The 15,219-nt window shown below is 36.9% G+C and overlaps 1 protein-coding gene across 1 annotated transcript; it reads left to right on the forward strand.

The window, feature by feature from the left end:
• Positions 1-863: 863 nt before the first annotated feature.
• Positions 864-10,663, forward strand: KCNN2 (potassium intermediate/small conductance calcium-activated channel, subfamily N, member 2). Its single transcript, XM_010187318.1, has 4 exons — positions 864-969; positions 3,413-3,540; positions 8,031-8,100; positions 9,961-10,663. The coding sequence occupies exons 1-4, from the start codon at positions 943-945 to the stop codon at positions 10,246-10,248; spliced, it is 513 nt and encodes a 170-aa protein (XP_010185620.1). The 5' UTR covers positions 864-942; the 3' UTR covers positions 10,249-10,663.
• The last annotated feature ends 4,556 nt before the right edge of the window (positions 10,664-15,219 follow it).

The raw sequence follows: 15,219 nt of genomic DNA on the forward strand, positions 1-15,219 counted from the left end.
TAGTGTAAAGTAAATGATACGTCTAGATGTGTGTAATAGATGCTGCTTCTCATTACCTGGCTCATTTTAGCCTCCTTTCCTTTCCTCCTCCCTTCCCAAAAACCATTTTAACTTGTGATGCTGGTAAAGGAACTGTCATTTCAAAGGGACAGGCACCAACTGGCTTTTCCCTGTTGTGAATATGCATGTCAGTGTGTATATATATATATGCATATGTGTACATATACAGAGCACAAATTAGAAAATTTCTATTTTTTCCATCCAAGTTTTGTATGAATGTTCTTGTGTATGTGTTCTATTTTAGATGTTAGTATGATAAGCATAAATACTACAGGAAAAGGTCATTGAAGGACTCAGGGAACAACAGGGATTAAATACTAAATATGTGATTATTCTTAGGCTCTAGAGAAGATCCTAAGAAACTTTTATGTGTGTGTGCTGAATACTAACCTGATCTTATTTCCTCTTTAGCAATTGCTGTAAGCTTCAGATAATTGTTAAGAACAGAGTATTCTGCATTTTTTACTAATATTCTGGGTTTTAAAGGTTGTTTTAATCACCTTCTTTGTTTATACACTAGAAACAGGATGTGTTCAAATTTTCAACTGGTACAGGAAAAAAGTAGAACTTTTAAATGATGCTTCTCACTAATTATTTTGATGCCTTGACAGTTTACCAGCCTGTAATTACTGACTTTTCCTATTACTCTGAACTGAAATAACTGTAGCGTGCTCACTATGTTTGCCAGAGATGAATCACCTGATGCCTGCCATACTTCTACAGCAGAGAAGAAACTTCCACTAAAAACTCTGCAAAATGCAGTAGTAACTTCTTGGGGGTTTGTTTTATTGTTTTCAGGGTGCTGGGTGCACGGCACTGGTGGTAGCTGTGGTGGCAAGGAAGTTAGAACTTACCAAAGCTGAAAAACATGTGCATAATTTCATGATGGACACCCAGCTAACTAAAAGAGTAAGTCACACTTTATACTCACAACTGAATAGGAAATGTGTGTTAATTTATTTCTGCCTTTGTTTTAGTCTCCTGCTCCATTCTCCTACTGAACCTTTTCATGAGTGTGATTTTGCAAGGAGGATGAGTCAAATGCCTTGAGCTTTTCTCTGAATTGAGGGAAACTGCAGGTTCTCAGCAGATTTTGAGGATTTGAATGTTTTTCTATAGAGGGTCCTGGCAGCTGGAAGATAATTGATATAACCAACAGTTAAATGCTGTGAAACTAAAGATGATTATATGAAACTAAAAAAATTAATGCAGGATATGAGAAGAAGATATAAAATTTTTTGTAGCTAAAATAGGTGTAATCAGTGATATATACAAGAATTTCAAGCTATGAAGAATGTTCTTAAAAAAAGATCTATTTTAAAAGTCTAGTTTGTGACTGAGACAATTGCGTTGTGTACTCAACACAGAGTTCACTTAGCTGCATACAGTACTAAGGTGCCTTGAAAGATGTTTGTTAATAATAATGTTTTTAGAAGAGATTATTTTTAAAAAAATCTAGAAATCATTAGAAGTCATATTTTTAAATTTTCCTTATGAAATATAATTTAAATTACATCTTGGAAAAGGACATAATATAAAATACAAGGCAATAGAAATCCTTTACTGAAATAAAAGATGCCAGTGTTGAGGGAAAAAGAAAATTAGTAGGTGCTACACAGTCCTCTCAACTTGTTTAATCTTCATTATTGAGAAGAGCCAATATGGAAAGGAAGGTCCTTACACTCACAACAGGAACCCACCACTTATTCATGGGTAGTGAAGAGGGATGTTGATATCTCAGCTGGAAACCACATCTCTACTCCAGGTGAGGAAGGAGGTTTGCTGCCTCAGCACTGCTCTGTGCAGCTCCTCTGCTGCAGAGAGCCATGTCATTTCTCTACACGCTGTGTTACCAGGACACGTCAGGATACTGCTCTGGTTCTTCTGGCTCCCTTGTTTGTATGATGGTCACCACTAACAGCCTATATCTCCCCTAATTAGTCACAGTGGGGAAAGACTAAAGATGAGTGATAGGCATAGAGGATGTCTCACTTGAGGTGTGTGTCTGAGCTTGTTGATTTAGACTCTTATTACAGACAGTTGAGGCCTTGTTGATAGTAGACTACAGACAACAATTTGGCCCTTGCTAATACAGGCACTTTTCTAGTATAATCTTCAAACTGAGCTCAAAATATCTTTCAGGAGAGAAAAAGGTTTTGTAAATATTGGCCAGATTTTGAGTCTAGTGTTCATTTGTGCCTTTTAAAGTTTATTTTATTCAGCTATCCTTCATATAAATCTAAATATCAGTCTAATACTGTATTCAAGTGGCGCTTTGGTAGCTTCAGACTCATGAAACTCAAAGCACATGAGAAGCAAACCAATCAAATGAATCTGAAATGCACAGGAAGTCACAAATCAGTTACACAGATACTGAAGAGGTTTCATCATAGCCTGAAGGTAGCTATATCTTGTGGAAATGAAAGGACTAGATAGAGATTGTGAGCAGGTCTCCAAACTGTGATTGTGCTTCCACTGAAGTCCGGACCAAGGGTGAGGACCTCTTGCTGGGAAGAGTTACTGCATGGCATTCCTACAACACCTTTGCCTAGACGTTGTCTTAGCTTTGATGCTGCAATGACTGGCATGATGTAAAGTTGGAGGGACAGAAAATAAAGATGAGCAATAAGGACAGTTTTCACTTGCAAGTAACCTAGTAGTTCTGTCATTAATCAACATTGCATTGAAATTCTTTCTCTGTTGTTTTCAAGCATTCTTGAAAACTTTTTAAGGCCAAAGAAGGAACTTTAGGTACTCTAACCATGGAAAGCTTCATTTAAAATAAAATTCAAAGCATTTATGAAATAAAATTCTGGTCAGATTACTTGACCAGATATTTTTTCATCTCCTTGGAGAATAGTAATAAACATGAATAAAAATTTGAGGAAAAAAAAGATTAAAAAAGTGTACTCAAACAGCTCAGGAAATTTAAAAGACTGTTAGACTGCTAAGGGAATTAAGGGGTACTAACCATAGAACAAGAAGGAGAGAGATTTATGATCCTATTAAATACATTTCGTTAATTGCCAACCAGATAATGCATTAGTATTTCCTCACTGTAATTTTTATTGCCGTAAACATCAAATGGTGCTAACTCTTTAAAGACGGTCAAATTATTCGCTCATGCAAAGAGAGCTGGTCCCAACATCATGCTTAAAAGTAACAGAAATTGCTCAGCAGTCCCCTTGGTTCAGTTACTGCTTTCTGCCCTCAGTGCTGCAGCTTCTTGATGTAGTCACTTCCCCCAGTTAGGCAGGGTCTTAAATGTTTTAGAAAGAGATTATACCAGAAAAGAGAAAACATGACTTAATGCTACTTTTGTCAGCCCAGTGTTTTTTCTTTTATTAAACAGGTGAAAAATGCAGCTGCTAATGTACTCAGGGAAACATGGTTAATTTATAAAAACACAAAGCTGGTTAAAAAGATAGACCATGCAAAAGTAAGGAAACATCAACGCAAATTCTTGCAAGCTATTCATCAGTAAGTACTATTTTGCTTTGGTTTTCCTCCCCAAGTGTTTTCTTTCTTAATTTCCCTCACCCTCATAGTCACTCTTAGTCCCCCACGTCCTCCCCAGGCCCTTCTCTTCCCTGGCCTTTCCCACCATGCCTCCTCCCCCCAGAACTTTGCTCTTGAGGTTGAATTGTCTACAAGAGGAAGACAAATAAATGGTTTTACTGTGTTGCCTGTTTACAAAGAAATAAAAAAGTTTGCTAGCTGTGTATATCCAATATGGGGTAAATCAAACTTGTTCATACTGTTTTAGGAGTTTCCCATGCTTCTTGAATTAGCTAAAACTTTCTTTTCTCTTTTGCCACTGAGACTATCCTTTCTTGTTATGTATTTGCTTACAGGTAATAAGATCCAAGCTACAATAAAGAGAAGAAAATGAAAAAAACCTTGCATTTTTAGTAGATGTTTTAATAATTTAAAATGAGAATGATTTGACAGAATAAACCCTATGTGTTATGTGTGTAGTGTTTAATGAAAAGAATATGCATCAAGCATTATTGTACAGTTCAGCGGCAATTAGTTGCCTCTCCCTACCATATATTTCCAGTGCATAAAATCAAATGTTGATTTATCAGCTATAACCCCTGACATCTGTTGTAGAAAGTGGGAGTATATGCCAACAGTCAGTGTGTGACTTTCAAGCACCTCTGGCATGATTCAGACGAGTTCTTCCCCTGTCTTAAGGGGTTGAAAACAAGCTGATAACTGTAACCAGTAGTAGGATTAAGCTGAATTATGGTATTGTCCTAAAATTCATAATATGTGTTTGTCATAAAGCACATCGAAACCAGCAGAATGGCACAATGATTCAGTTACTCTTCCTTGGACTACATGGGAGAAAAAAAGAGTTTTGTCCCCAGGAACCACAGATTCATCTTGAGGAATGGGCAGGACCCATGCCACTATTTGTCTGCTCTCTTCAATGTCCCCATCCAGCCTGAGGCAGCTATTTGTACAGCCTATTAAATTAGTTTCCATTAGATCCTGGGGAGATGTAGATTAATTGAGTAAGTTTCATTTTGAACTGATGTTTTGATAACTTTTAAGTGTGAGTCTGTGTCTGAGCCAACCTATGAGGAGATGTGAGGAAAGCATTCATCATGGAAAGAACACTGTGTCATCTTACAGGAAACACAGGAAGGAAAGGGCAGGTTATCATGTTTCCTATTAGTAGATTTAGGCTAACAGTTATTGTTTCTCTGTATCATAGCGATGTTTTAAAACATCGCTGATGTTTTAGCTTAGCTAATCTTAAGGTATGAAGTATTCTATAAGCCATGATTACTGTATTATATTTAGCAAACTTGCAGGATTAAATGTTACTGTGCTATTGTAGAAATACTTGAAGGAATAAAAAGATGGTAAAAGTCAAGGCATTTTTCTGTGTGTATTTTCCCAGTTTGGTCACTCTGCTTCTCTTAAAGGATTGGAAAGCAGAGAGTGGCAGGGGTTCTGACATAGAGGGTGGCATATCCTGCCCATCTTTTGCTGGACTTGAGTCCTTGATTGCAAAGGTTATTCCTTAACATTTTAATTTTGCTATTTATTTTGTGTGTGTGTTTGTGTGTGTGGTCATGTGCGCGCGTGTGTGTGCGCCTGTGCACACAAACATGTTCAAAGAATCTAAAAAGCACAGCAGGCTTGATCTGCAGCTTTATATATCATTCAAGCCCAGGAGAGCTTCACAGTGTTGTAGTGTTGTTCTGGACCTGCCTTAAAAATTCATTAATCAGGTAGAGTGAAGAAGGTGGCAGCAGTAATTTTTTCCTAGCTATGCCAGCCAGACATTGAACACCTATGTTAATAATGCATTTCCCTCTGTCTTTCAGCATATTGCATCCCATTCCCGAAACTTCTGTATTTAAGCAAAAAAATGAAAGGATAATTTTCTCAATATGCTGAAGCATATGTGAAGAATGGAACCATTGCTTCAGCAGTTTGCTTGCTTTCAGCTGTAGCAGAGTAGCTAGGTGCAAATTCTTTTTTCTCACTTTGCATCTTTGAACTTTTCTCAAGGGACTCTTGGTAGTATATGGCTCTTTTCCACCTTTCTGGATTCTTGGGTTTTATTGGTCCTCCTCCTTCGCCTTTTCAACCATTTCACTGGAGACAGAAATAAAAGGAGTGAATTTTCAGGAGTTTCAGTTTCATGGTAACAGTCTCAAGCTCATGGTTGCAGCTCTAAAACATCTAAAAATATCCACAGCTGTGCTGCCTTCAACTGGTCTGGGTCTTTTTTGCTTTTCATGCACACTAAATAAGACGAAGGTAAAATCATTACTCTAAATGATATTATGAAAAAGCCCTATGTATTGTATGAATAAGAAAGTCTACAAATGATAGTTAATGAGAAGGTTTGAAGCTATTGCGAATTCCTCAGTCATGAACACAAGTGAGTTAGATTCCACCTCAGACAGTTACTGGTTGAAAGAACTAGCAACTCCCTAGGACTTCCCACCTACTGAATTGAGCCCACTGTGCTCATCTGTTGTTTTAGTATATTTTACAGTTTGTTTTCTTTTGTTTTGTCTTTTTATTTCAACAAAATGAAAATAGAGCTCGGAAGTAAGTTGTATGAGCTGTTCCTTTCTAAATTTGCAGAATTTACCACTGTCTGCATGCAAAATATAGAGTCTTTATTTGTGAACTTCAGTGGTCTGATTGCTGCCATGGAAATGCAACCCAGAATCATGATCTTTTGCTGTGATAAGTGAAGTTCATAAAATCAAGATGTTTTATATTGTCACTTAATGAATTTAAGAATGAAAGTCTGACAGTTTTCTTCAAATCTGGCTGCTGCAGCTAAAGACTTGCCATTACCTGGAGACATATTTTTACAGTCTGTGATAGGTATTGGGTTGATTATCATGGAGGATTATCATGTTGGTGTCAGCTGGTACTTGTATTGTTACATTAATAATTACTGCTTGGAATTTTAAAATTAACATACTAACTGGCAAAGAGATAAGTCAATGAATCTTTGAGAAAAGCAGAAAACACATATTCTGAACATTTTTTGAGAGATGCTCACCGAAACACTAGTATTATCATTCTCCAGTCAAATAATTACATTCTTACCTTATGTTGTGCTCTGAAGGAAGCCTCCAGGGGAGGAAGAGCTTATGACAATCCTGTAACAAGCCAGTGGAATGTCAATTTATATGAATAGTTGATTTCCACCTCAACAGAGTTATTTCCATGTGTTTTAAAAGATATTTCCCTCTTCACAAATTTTCTCGTGGCAATTATCCTAGATATGAAAGAACATGCTCAGTAACTAAAGCTGTGAGCAGAAACCTCCTGGTTTTGGAAGATGTCCAGGAAGGCTTGCTTTAAACTTTCTAAGTAGCACCGTCACTGAGAAATAGGTAGAATATGCATTAGCAACCCACCTGCCTCAAAATGTTGTTAAACTTATTCTCATCTGACGGCTAACCAAATGGTTAGCTTTGTTGGCCCTTGACATACTAGTAGATTGCATGTTATAACACATTGTTTACAGTTTGATATGTTGTTTTAAAAAATGCTATTTCCTGCTTAGAAGAGCCACTGGAAGAGTCCAAGTAATTCTCTGTTGGGAGATGTTGAACAAATGACTTGTAGTTAAGGAAGAATTTGCTTATTTGTGAAAATTGCATCTAAAAACCAGTCGTCTAGTTACTGATAAGCATGGATTTCAGGGAACACATAAGAAAGGTCATGCATGTATCTTTCAAAGAATGTGCATAACTAATAATAATGCAGATAGATAAGCATCAAAGAGAAAAATATACCCTTGTTGCATCTTTCATAGTTTTTCAATGCTCTAGTTTAAATAGTACATTGGAAAGGAATGTCTAATGTAAGTTTAAAATGTAATCATATTTAGATTCACAAGTTATTTAAGAAAATTAAATGTATTGGCAAGTGTGTTGGTTATTTAGCTGCTGATCAGATGGAAGTTCTATTTAAAGTAATGAGAAACTCACTTATCACTGTATTTCCATCAGGTTCAAACACCTGCTAACCCAATCCATTTCCGACAGAACAGGGCTAATTCCTGTATCTAGTCATGTAGGCATGGGAAGATTCTTGATTGCTACAACATTAATGCAAAAAAAAAAAGTTGTTCTATGTTTCTTCCTATATCTACTTGTCACGATACTGAGGCTTTGAGGAATGTTTTGGCTTTCTTTCATATAGTTTGGATAAATTGTTATCTCCCTTTTTGAATTCAACTTTGACCATGGCAAATGGTATTCTCAAGGACATCACATTTCCTTGCTCTCTCCTTTTTTGCGGTGTTGAAGAAGCATGCTTCTCATTGTAGCAGGCACATGACCAATTCTGACTTTACACAAAGTACTCAAGGCATTGTCCATGCAGTTATTTGCTCTTGTAAGTTTTGTGCATGCTTTTTGGAAATCCTAATATGACCACAGACACAAAAGAATCTGACTTAAAATTCCACTTTTTAGATTAAGAAGTGTAAAAATGGAGCAAAGGAAACTGAATGATCAAGCCAACACTTTGGTGGACCTGGCAAAGGTTAGTAGACAATTACTGTTGTTTCATCCTTTCAAAAGGAAGAGTTCGTAAGTGAAAATGTTACGTATTATACATGCAAATATGGTTAACAGGTTTGTTATTTGTAGAAAATGAAAATGTGTTTCTGTTTTGTCATAACACCTACTGAATGAACCATTGTTCATGGCTGTGACCAAAGTTTGAATGCACCATATTTTATATTTTTGTACATTTGAAAAAAGATTTCACAATTGAGAAGCTGATCCTGAGAGCTCCTGAAGTGACTGCAGTGGTCATGGTAAATGATGAACTGTGAGTGGGCCATAGTAGTTTAGTGCTGCGTAGTAAAGAGATTTCCTGTCTGGTGATAGTGACTGTGCCATGAGGGACCATAGTACACAGACTCTCATGCAGACTGGAATTGGAAGTTCTGGTTTTCTATTCCTGTTGTCTTATGCAGCAGTGACTTTGAACAAGTAAAGGTCTACACTTGTTTAAGTTTTCATAATGAATAATAGCTGCCTACTTTGCCATTATCTCATAAAGCTTTATTAATCTTTTTTAAACCATTTGAGGGGAGTTAGGAGAGGCTATTCAGTTGCAAACTACTTGTCTATTGTTGCTGGGAATTTTCATTAATATAAAATAATAACTGGAGAGTAAGAGGGCTGAGCTGAGAGCATTCTGGTTTTCACATTAGACCTCAGTATTTAAGAGTTCCTTTTACCTTAATTTGAGGTTACATTAGAGGCATTAGTGGGCTTCTCCTAAGCCTTTCTTATAAACCTCTTCATATGCCTCAAAACCCTCCTCAATTTAAAGTGTATCAAAGCAATGATTAAACTTTTCAGTGTCCATTCTCCTTTTACTTTGAAGAAACACCTGACAACTTGCTGAAAATGTATTTCAGTCTAATGCTTCTCATAGCTGATAAATACTTTTCAGATACTATTTAATGTAGTCGTCTTTGTTTTCAAGGGTTAAGCTAGCATCTTGAAACGGGCAGACAAATGGATTACCGACACTCATCTGATACTGAAATCCTTTACACTTCAGGCAGTCATTCATTCAATTAATTTTCATTCCCTTTGGATGGTTTACAAACTTCAACCATTTTGTCTTCTGAATTACATCCACTTCTGACTCTAGTTCACATCTGGTCTGAAGTCTCAGTCTATTAGAGGAAGAAATTCAGTTGTTATTATTAACCAGTGCAAGTCTCTATGAAATAACACATTTCCGATTATATTTCTACTGACCACTGTGGCATTTTAAAGTACAGCCTATTTATTTGCTGTAACCAAACACTGTTTTGTATAGGGCAGATAGACTGGGGAATGCAGAAGTAGAGAAGCATACAACTGAGTTTTCTGTCTTTGCACTACATTTTAAAAACAATTTACCTGAATACTCTTACTACAGCCAGTTGAAGAAAATCTGGTCAGTTTAAGGAGAAAGCAAATGAACAACATCTGTGTTCTGCTTAGAAGAATGAGGGTGCTTAAAACCAGAGGAAATACAGAGGAGTCAAGGATGGATCACAGCTTTGGAGCCTTTGGTCTCCTGGTGAATTATACAACTGACTGTTCACAAAGCTTAGCATGGTGCATTTCTAAGCACCTGAACTTCCAAAACAGGTCTGGTCTTTTGTCTACTTCATTTAGACCCTGACATCTAAAGTGCTACTCAAAATATATTAAATTTTTACTCAACAAATTTAGTAGAAAGTTTATTCTGCATCTGCAAGGAAAATTATTTCACAAGACTAGATATTGTTATAATGTTCATACGCATTTTTTACAAACCCTTGTAGATTTGTGCTGCTTGTTACAATCTTTGTAAGATCTCTCTAAACCTTTGTTTACATCCTTCTACTTTCAGACTCAAAACATCATGTATGACATGATTTCTGACTTAAATGAAAGAAGTGAAGATTTTGAGAAGAGAATTGTTACTCTGGAAACTAAACTGGAAACTTTAATTGGTAGCATTCAAGCTCTCCCTGGACTGATTAGCCAGACAATCAGCCAGCAGCAGAGGGATTTCCTCGAGGCTCAGATACAAAATTATGATAAACATGTTGCTTACAGTGCTGAACGATCACGATCTTTGTCAAGAAGAAGGAGATCATCCTCCACAGCACCACCAACTTCATCAGAGAGTAGCTAGAAAATAATAAGTTAACCACAAAATAAAGACTTTTTGCCATCATATGGTCAGTATTTTAGCTTTTATTGTAAAGCCCTATGGTTCTAACCAGTGTTATCTGGGTTCTGATGTCAGAATCCTGGAAACCTGAACATGTTCTAGGCCAAAATGAGTGAAAACTCTTTTTTCCCCCCTCCTCCTCTCAGATGCATATTGAATGCACCTATTATTGCTATATTAGATTGTTCCTCCTGTTACTTCAATAACTTTTTATTTATGCACTTCAAACAAACTTTACTACTTCAGTATATAACATAATAAAAAGGTTAATTTCTGCATAGTTGCTTGGTTACTTGGACTAAACAAAGCTCACAATCAAAAGGCCTAATTATAAACTTCTAAGAAACTAAATTGAAGCTTAATAATTATCTCTCAGTATGAACACTAAGTCTCTAAACTTTGCTTGCAGTGGAGGGGGAAAAAAATTAATATTCAACTAACAGCGTGCTGTGTATGTATAGTCATTTTAAAAGGTCGCTGACAGCTTCGATTTCTGAAGTGATTAATTAAAAATATAGTTTATCCTAGAAAGTAAGTTATGAAGTACACTATGAGTTTTTTAAATCTTAGGGCTTTTGTTTAACATCCATTTGTATACACACACATAGATAATATATATACATATATACTTATGTATATAAAATTATTTATGCAATGCCCATGGCAAAGATCTTTTAAACTGACTATTTGTAAAGCTACTGGCATGCAGAAAGCACAGGTAAAGTCCTGTTCATTTATGCAGAGTCTCATAATTAAACCAGGTAAGTATGTCCAGACAGAAGAGTCACTTTCAAGCTGGACATCTCCCATTAATTTTATTTGGGTTTTGGAAGTGTTAGATTGCTACTTTCTCCACTTTGTTTTTCGCGCTTAGTGTTTCTGGAGTGAATGACTAGCACACAGAGTTATAGCATACACAGTTGCATGATGGCAGCACAATGTTCTGTATACATTAAGTCTGGATAATCCACATGGTTTCTGCTATGCAGTTAAGCTTAGCAAGATTTAGCAATATTGCCAAAAACTGTTTTATAAAAAACTAGTGTAGACTGGAGTTACAGTAGTGGGATATCTGTGGTATTTTACTTTCATGTACAAATAATAAGGTCTGCTGCTTTCTTAAAAAAAAAAACCACCATGAAACGTAGTGTACACATTTGTGAAGCAGTTCTGACTTTTCTCTTGATTTATATTCCAGAGTAGCAAAACTAGGTAAGCTTAAATGCTCAGTACATGCAACTTGCATTCACAGCTCCTAATTATAAAAAGGAAATTATTTGAGTTAATGAAATATTTTGTAGTATTTGCTATTTATGAAATACACTAGTCCTTTTCCACCCAAGTTACAGACAAGGGTGACACTGTAGCTAAGTATACCAAGTAAGTATGACTGGCGGTTTCTGAGGGATACTATGTCTACCTAGAAATCATAAACATGCATGTTGAAGGAAATGCCAGTGATCCATGGACATTGTGAGTACTGGACAGTAGCAACAGGCAGGGAAGAAAGCCAGGGCAGAACCATGCTGGACAAGACAGAAGAGTTTTTCTCCCCAGCACACAAAATTCCCCAAACCAAGTGCATAATCTGAAAAACAGCGGACACTTCAGGCCTATTTAAAGTAAAGAAGTCTGCCTTTTGAGGGCCTAAAAAAATGTATAACTGATGAATATAAGTAACATCCAGAGACATTGATTGTTTATTAAAAAGTCAAGAGTTTCTCCAGCACTTTTTATGTCTGTGAGAAAGATGATGACTTTGTAGTATTTTTCCCTCTAGTTGAGCAGGACAGCTGCTTGTCCTTGGAGTGCTTTCTCTACAGACTGGTATTTTGTGACTGGAAATAGTAATAAGTAGTATGCACAGTATTTTCAGTTCTGCTTTTGCTTTTATGAAATTAATTTTCAAAGGAAAAGATGATCAGAGGGCTGGAGCACCTCCTCTACAAGGACCAGCTTAGAGAGTTGGGGCTGTTCAGCCTGGAGAAGAGAAGGCGCCAGGGGACCTTATTGCAGCCTTCCAGTTCCTGAAGGGGTCCTACAGGAAAGCTGGGGAGGGGCTTTTTACAAGGGCAGGTAGTGACAGAACAAGGGGGAATGGTTTTAAACTGGAAGAAGATAGATTTAGACTAGATATTAGGAAGAAATTCTTCACTGTGAGGGTGGTAAGACACTGGCACAGGTTGCCCAGGGAAGTTGTAGATGCTCGCTCCCTGGAAGTGTTCAAGGTCAGGTTGGACAGGGTTTTGGGCAACCTGGTCTAGTGGGAGGTGTCCTTGCCAGGGGGTTGGACTGAATGATCTTTAAGGTCCCTTCCAACCCAAACCATTCTATGATTCTATGATTCTATTCTATTCTATGGATATTACATTACATATACTGTGCTAGCCCAGTCCAAAACTAGATGAGATTTTGAATGGTCATGAGGCCACCTGCTTTACACAGTTGAGAGGATTAGAAGTAGTTATTAATAATATTTAATAGTCAAGTTTCAGAATTCTTTCTTGAAGATTTTTGTTTGCCTGTTCTCCCATTTTTTGTATTTAATTTAGAATATTCTTTCTGTCATTGAATGTGAAATACACTTCCTGTAGTGTGAATACATTCCTTTTTGTCCTGTCAGCTTGAACTAGTTTTTTTGTTGTCTACAACATCTTTTTTATATTTGTAAAACCCATTTTTTTTCTCCTTTGGATTGTACAACTGGGTTTTTGAAGAACTGCAGCTTCACATTGAAAATTCTTGCCAATCTGTGAGAGCTAAGTTTGAATCAAGATCTGGCTGTAAGTGTTGACCTGGTTTATTCTCATGTGAAAGAGCAACTGTCATCTTTGACCTTTTAATTCCCTAGGACTGGGGAGCCTGAACCTATTCATTTCTTGCAGCAGCTTTATGCAAGCAGGGCTGGGAGATGCAGCAGGACTATTCCCATCACTTCTGTAACAGTCTGCCAGATTCCTTTGTGATTCCTTTATTTGTTTTTAAAGCAAACAACAAATTATGACACCATGGAATACCCCAGTTCATTTTCTTCATTTACTTTAAAGCTTGCTGCAAATATTTTATCTGCATTTTTTGGTACTGATGATTCTTTTCCTCTGATACCTGGTTTTGAAAAACACTGAAGCTTTACATGTGAATTCAGTCCAAGAAAACATGGATATAAATGTAAATTATGGAAAGTAAAAAGCAGTGTGGGTTTGATTTTCTTACTCCTGATACAAAACTCCTTTTAATCATTTGAGTTTTGTAGTACCACAAATACCATGACTGATTTTTTTATTTCGAAAACTTAAGCTCCTTCACCATGTTCAGTGTATGAGCTCACTTAAAGAGAAAAGTTGCATTATGACAGATTTCAGAAACTGCTTGTGTGGCTGAATGTAGGTTTTTCTTTGAAAGACTATTCAGAAGCAACAAGAAATCTTTCTCAAAGCATATGGCATATTTACTATGTTAGAGTTGAAAAGCTTTATGCACCTCTTGCTTTAGTCTCACCAATAGGATAATTCAGCTTTCAGTTGTTATTGGACTTCTCTTTATCACAACATTCCAGACACTGATTCCACTTATCAGTTACTTTGACATCTTCTTGCTAATTTGTGCATTTTTAATGACAGTTAGCAAAGATACCTTAGCTGAATCACAGGATCGCAAACAGGCATATTCACCATACTTAAAACTAAGTACATTGATTTAAATAGTATCTTTTAGTTACACGTAAGTTTTTGCAGAATCAGAATAATACATTCAGAGTTCTTGCAGATGCTCTGCAGTTCTTAATTATGCAATCATCTATTGTAACCATGCATATCTTCCCAGGCAGACTTGTGGAACTCAGACTCCTGCAGCTCCATAAAGGTTGATCTGATACAGAAAGAGCTTCACTAATTAGAAGTTAAGCATCCAGCTCAGGAGCTCTGAATCCCTGCTGGATATCCATACCTTTCCTTGTGAGCTATTTAAAAACTGTGGCTTCTCAAACTGGGTCTGAATTCTTGTCATCGTTAGAGATCTAAGATGGGTGATAGGTACACTGTTTTACTGGCACTCAGACTGTAAGACTTCTTCCATGTCAGATTGTATGTGGACATCCAAGCTGATACACTGCACACTAAAAGCATATCTAAGCATAAAAGAATAAATGGTTGAAATATGTCTAATATTAAAAGTAAAACCTATTACCCATACAAATGGGTATACCCATACTACAAATGGAAATTGTCTGAGAGCTCTTTTCCCCTAACTAAATTTTATGAAGAATCCTTAGTAAGTTTTATCTAAAGAAGGAAGATTTTTTGGTCAGTAAGTCTGTTCTCCCCATTTGACAAAATTTTTGTTGTTCATATTCTATTTTTAAAAGAAATTCCCTTAAGTCCTTTTTTCTTCAAGCCATGGAAGGAGTATCTGTAAGGAACTTTGTCCTCTTCATGAGTGAGAGAATAAAGAAAAAGAAATACTTAGGAGTCGCTTTGCAGTCAGATGTGCACTGCTATGGCCTGAGTGCCTCACCCATCTGCATATCAGCTCTGGTCCAGAAACCATAGGGTTTCACTGACTGTAGGGTGAGTTAGCACAGCACTGAGCAAATAAGCCCTGTCTCAAGAACACCCTGATGCACAAGATGATCATGATAAACAGAAGAGGAGAGTCGTTTTTATTTATGCAACTCTCCTCATGACTCAAGGCTTAGCAAAGCACCAAGCCTAATGCAGCCACTTGACTCCCTGCCAAGAACTGAGTGCAGCTGGGTGGTACAGCATATGAATGGAGCAGGTGGGGGATAGTCTCGGCTAGGGTGTGTAGACATGCCCCAAGAAAGCTGAAATGGAGGCAGTTGCCAGAATTAGCATGACCGTACTGCTGTATATTAGACTTGTCTACAGTGGCACAGTGGAACCTCCATTATGTCAATAATTTTCAGGCTTTTAT

The sequence above is a fragment of the Mesitornis unicolor genome, unplaced genomic scaffold (genome assembly GCF_000695765.1).
Source record: "Mesitornis unicolor isolate BGI_N332 unplaced genomic scaffold, ASM69576v1 scaffold40230, whole genome shotgun sequence".
In the NCBI taxonomy this organism is placed as follows: domain Eukaryota; kingdom Metazoa; phylum Chordata; class Aves; order Mesitornithiformes; family Mesitornithidae; genus Mesitornis; species Mesitornis unicolor.

Coding starts and splice junctions, on each gene's coding strand:
- KCNN2 (XM_010187318.1), top strand. CDS start 943: ATGATGGACACCCAGCTAACTAAAAGA. Junction 3,541..8,030: donor TTCTTGCAAGCTATTCATCA/GTAAGTACTATT, acceptor TCCACTTTTTAG/ATTAAGAAGTGTAAAAATGG. Junction 8,101..9,960: donor CTTTGGTGGACCTGGCAAAG/GTTAGTAGACAA, acceptor TTCTACTTTCAG/ACTCAAAACATCATGTATGA.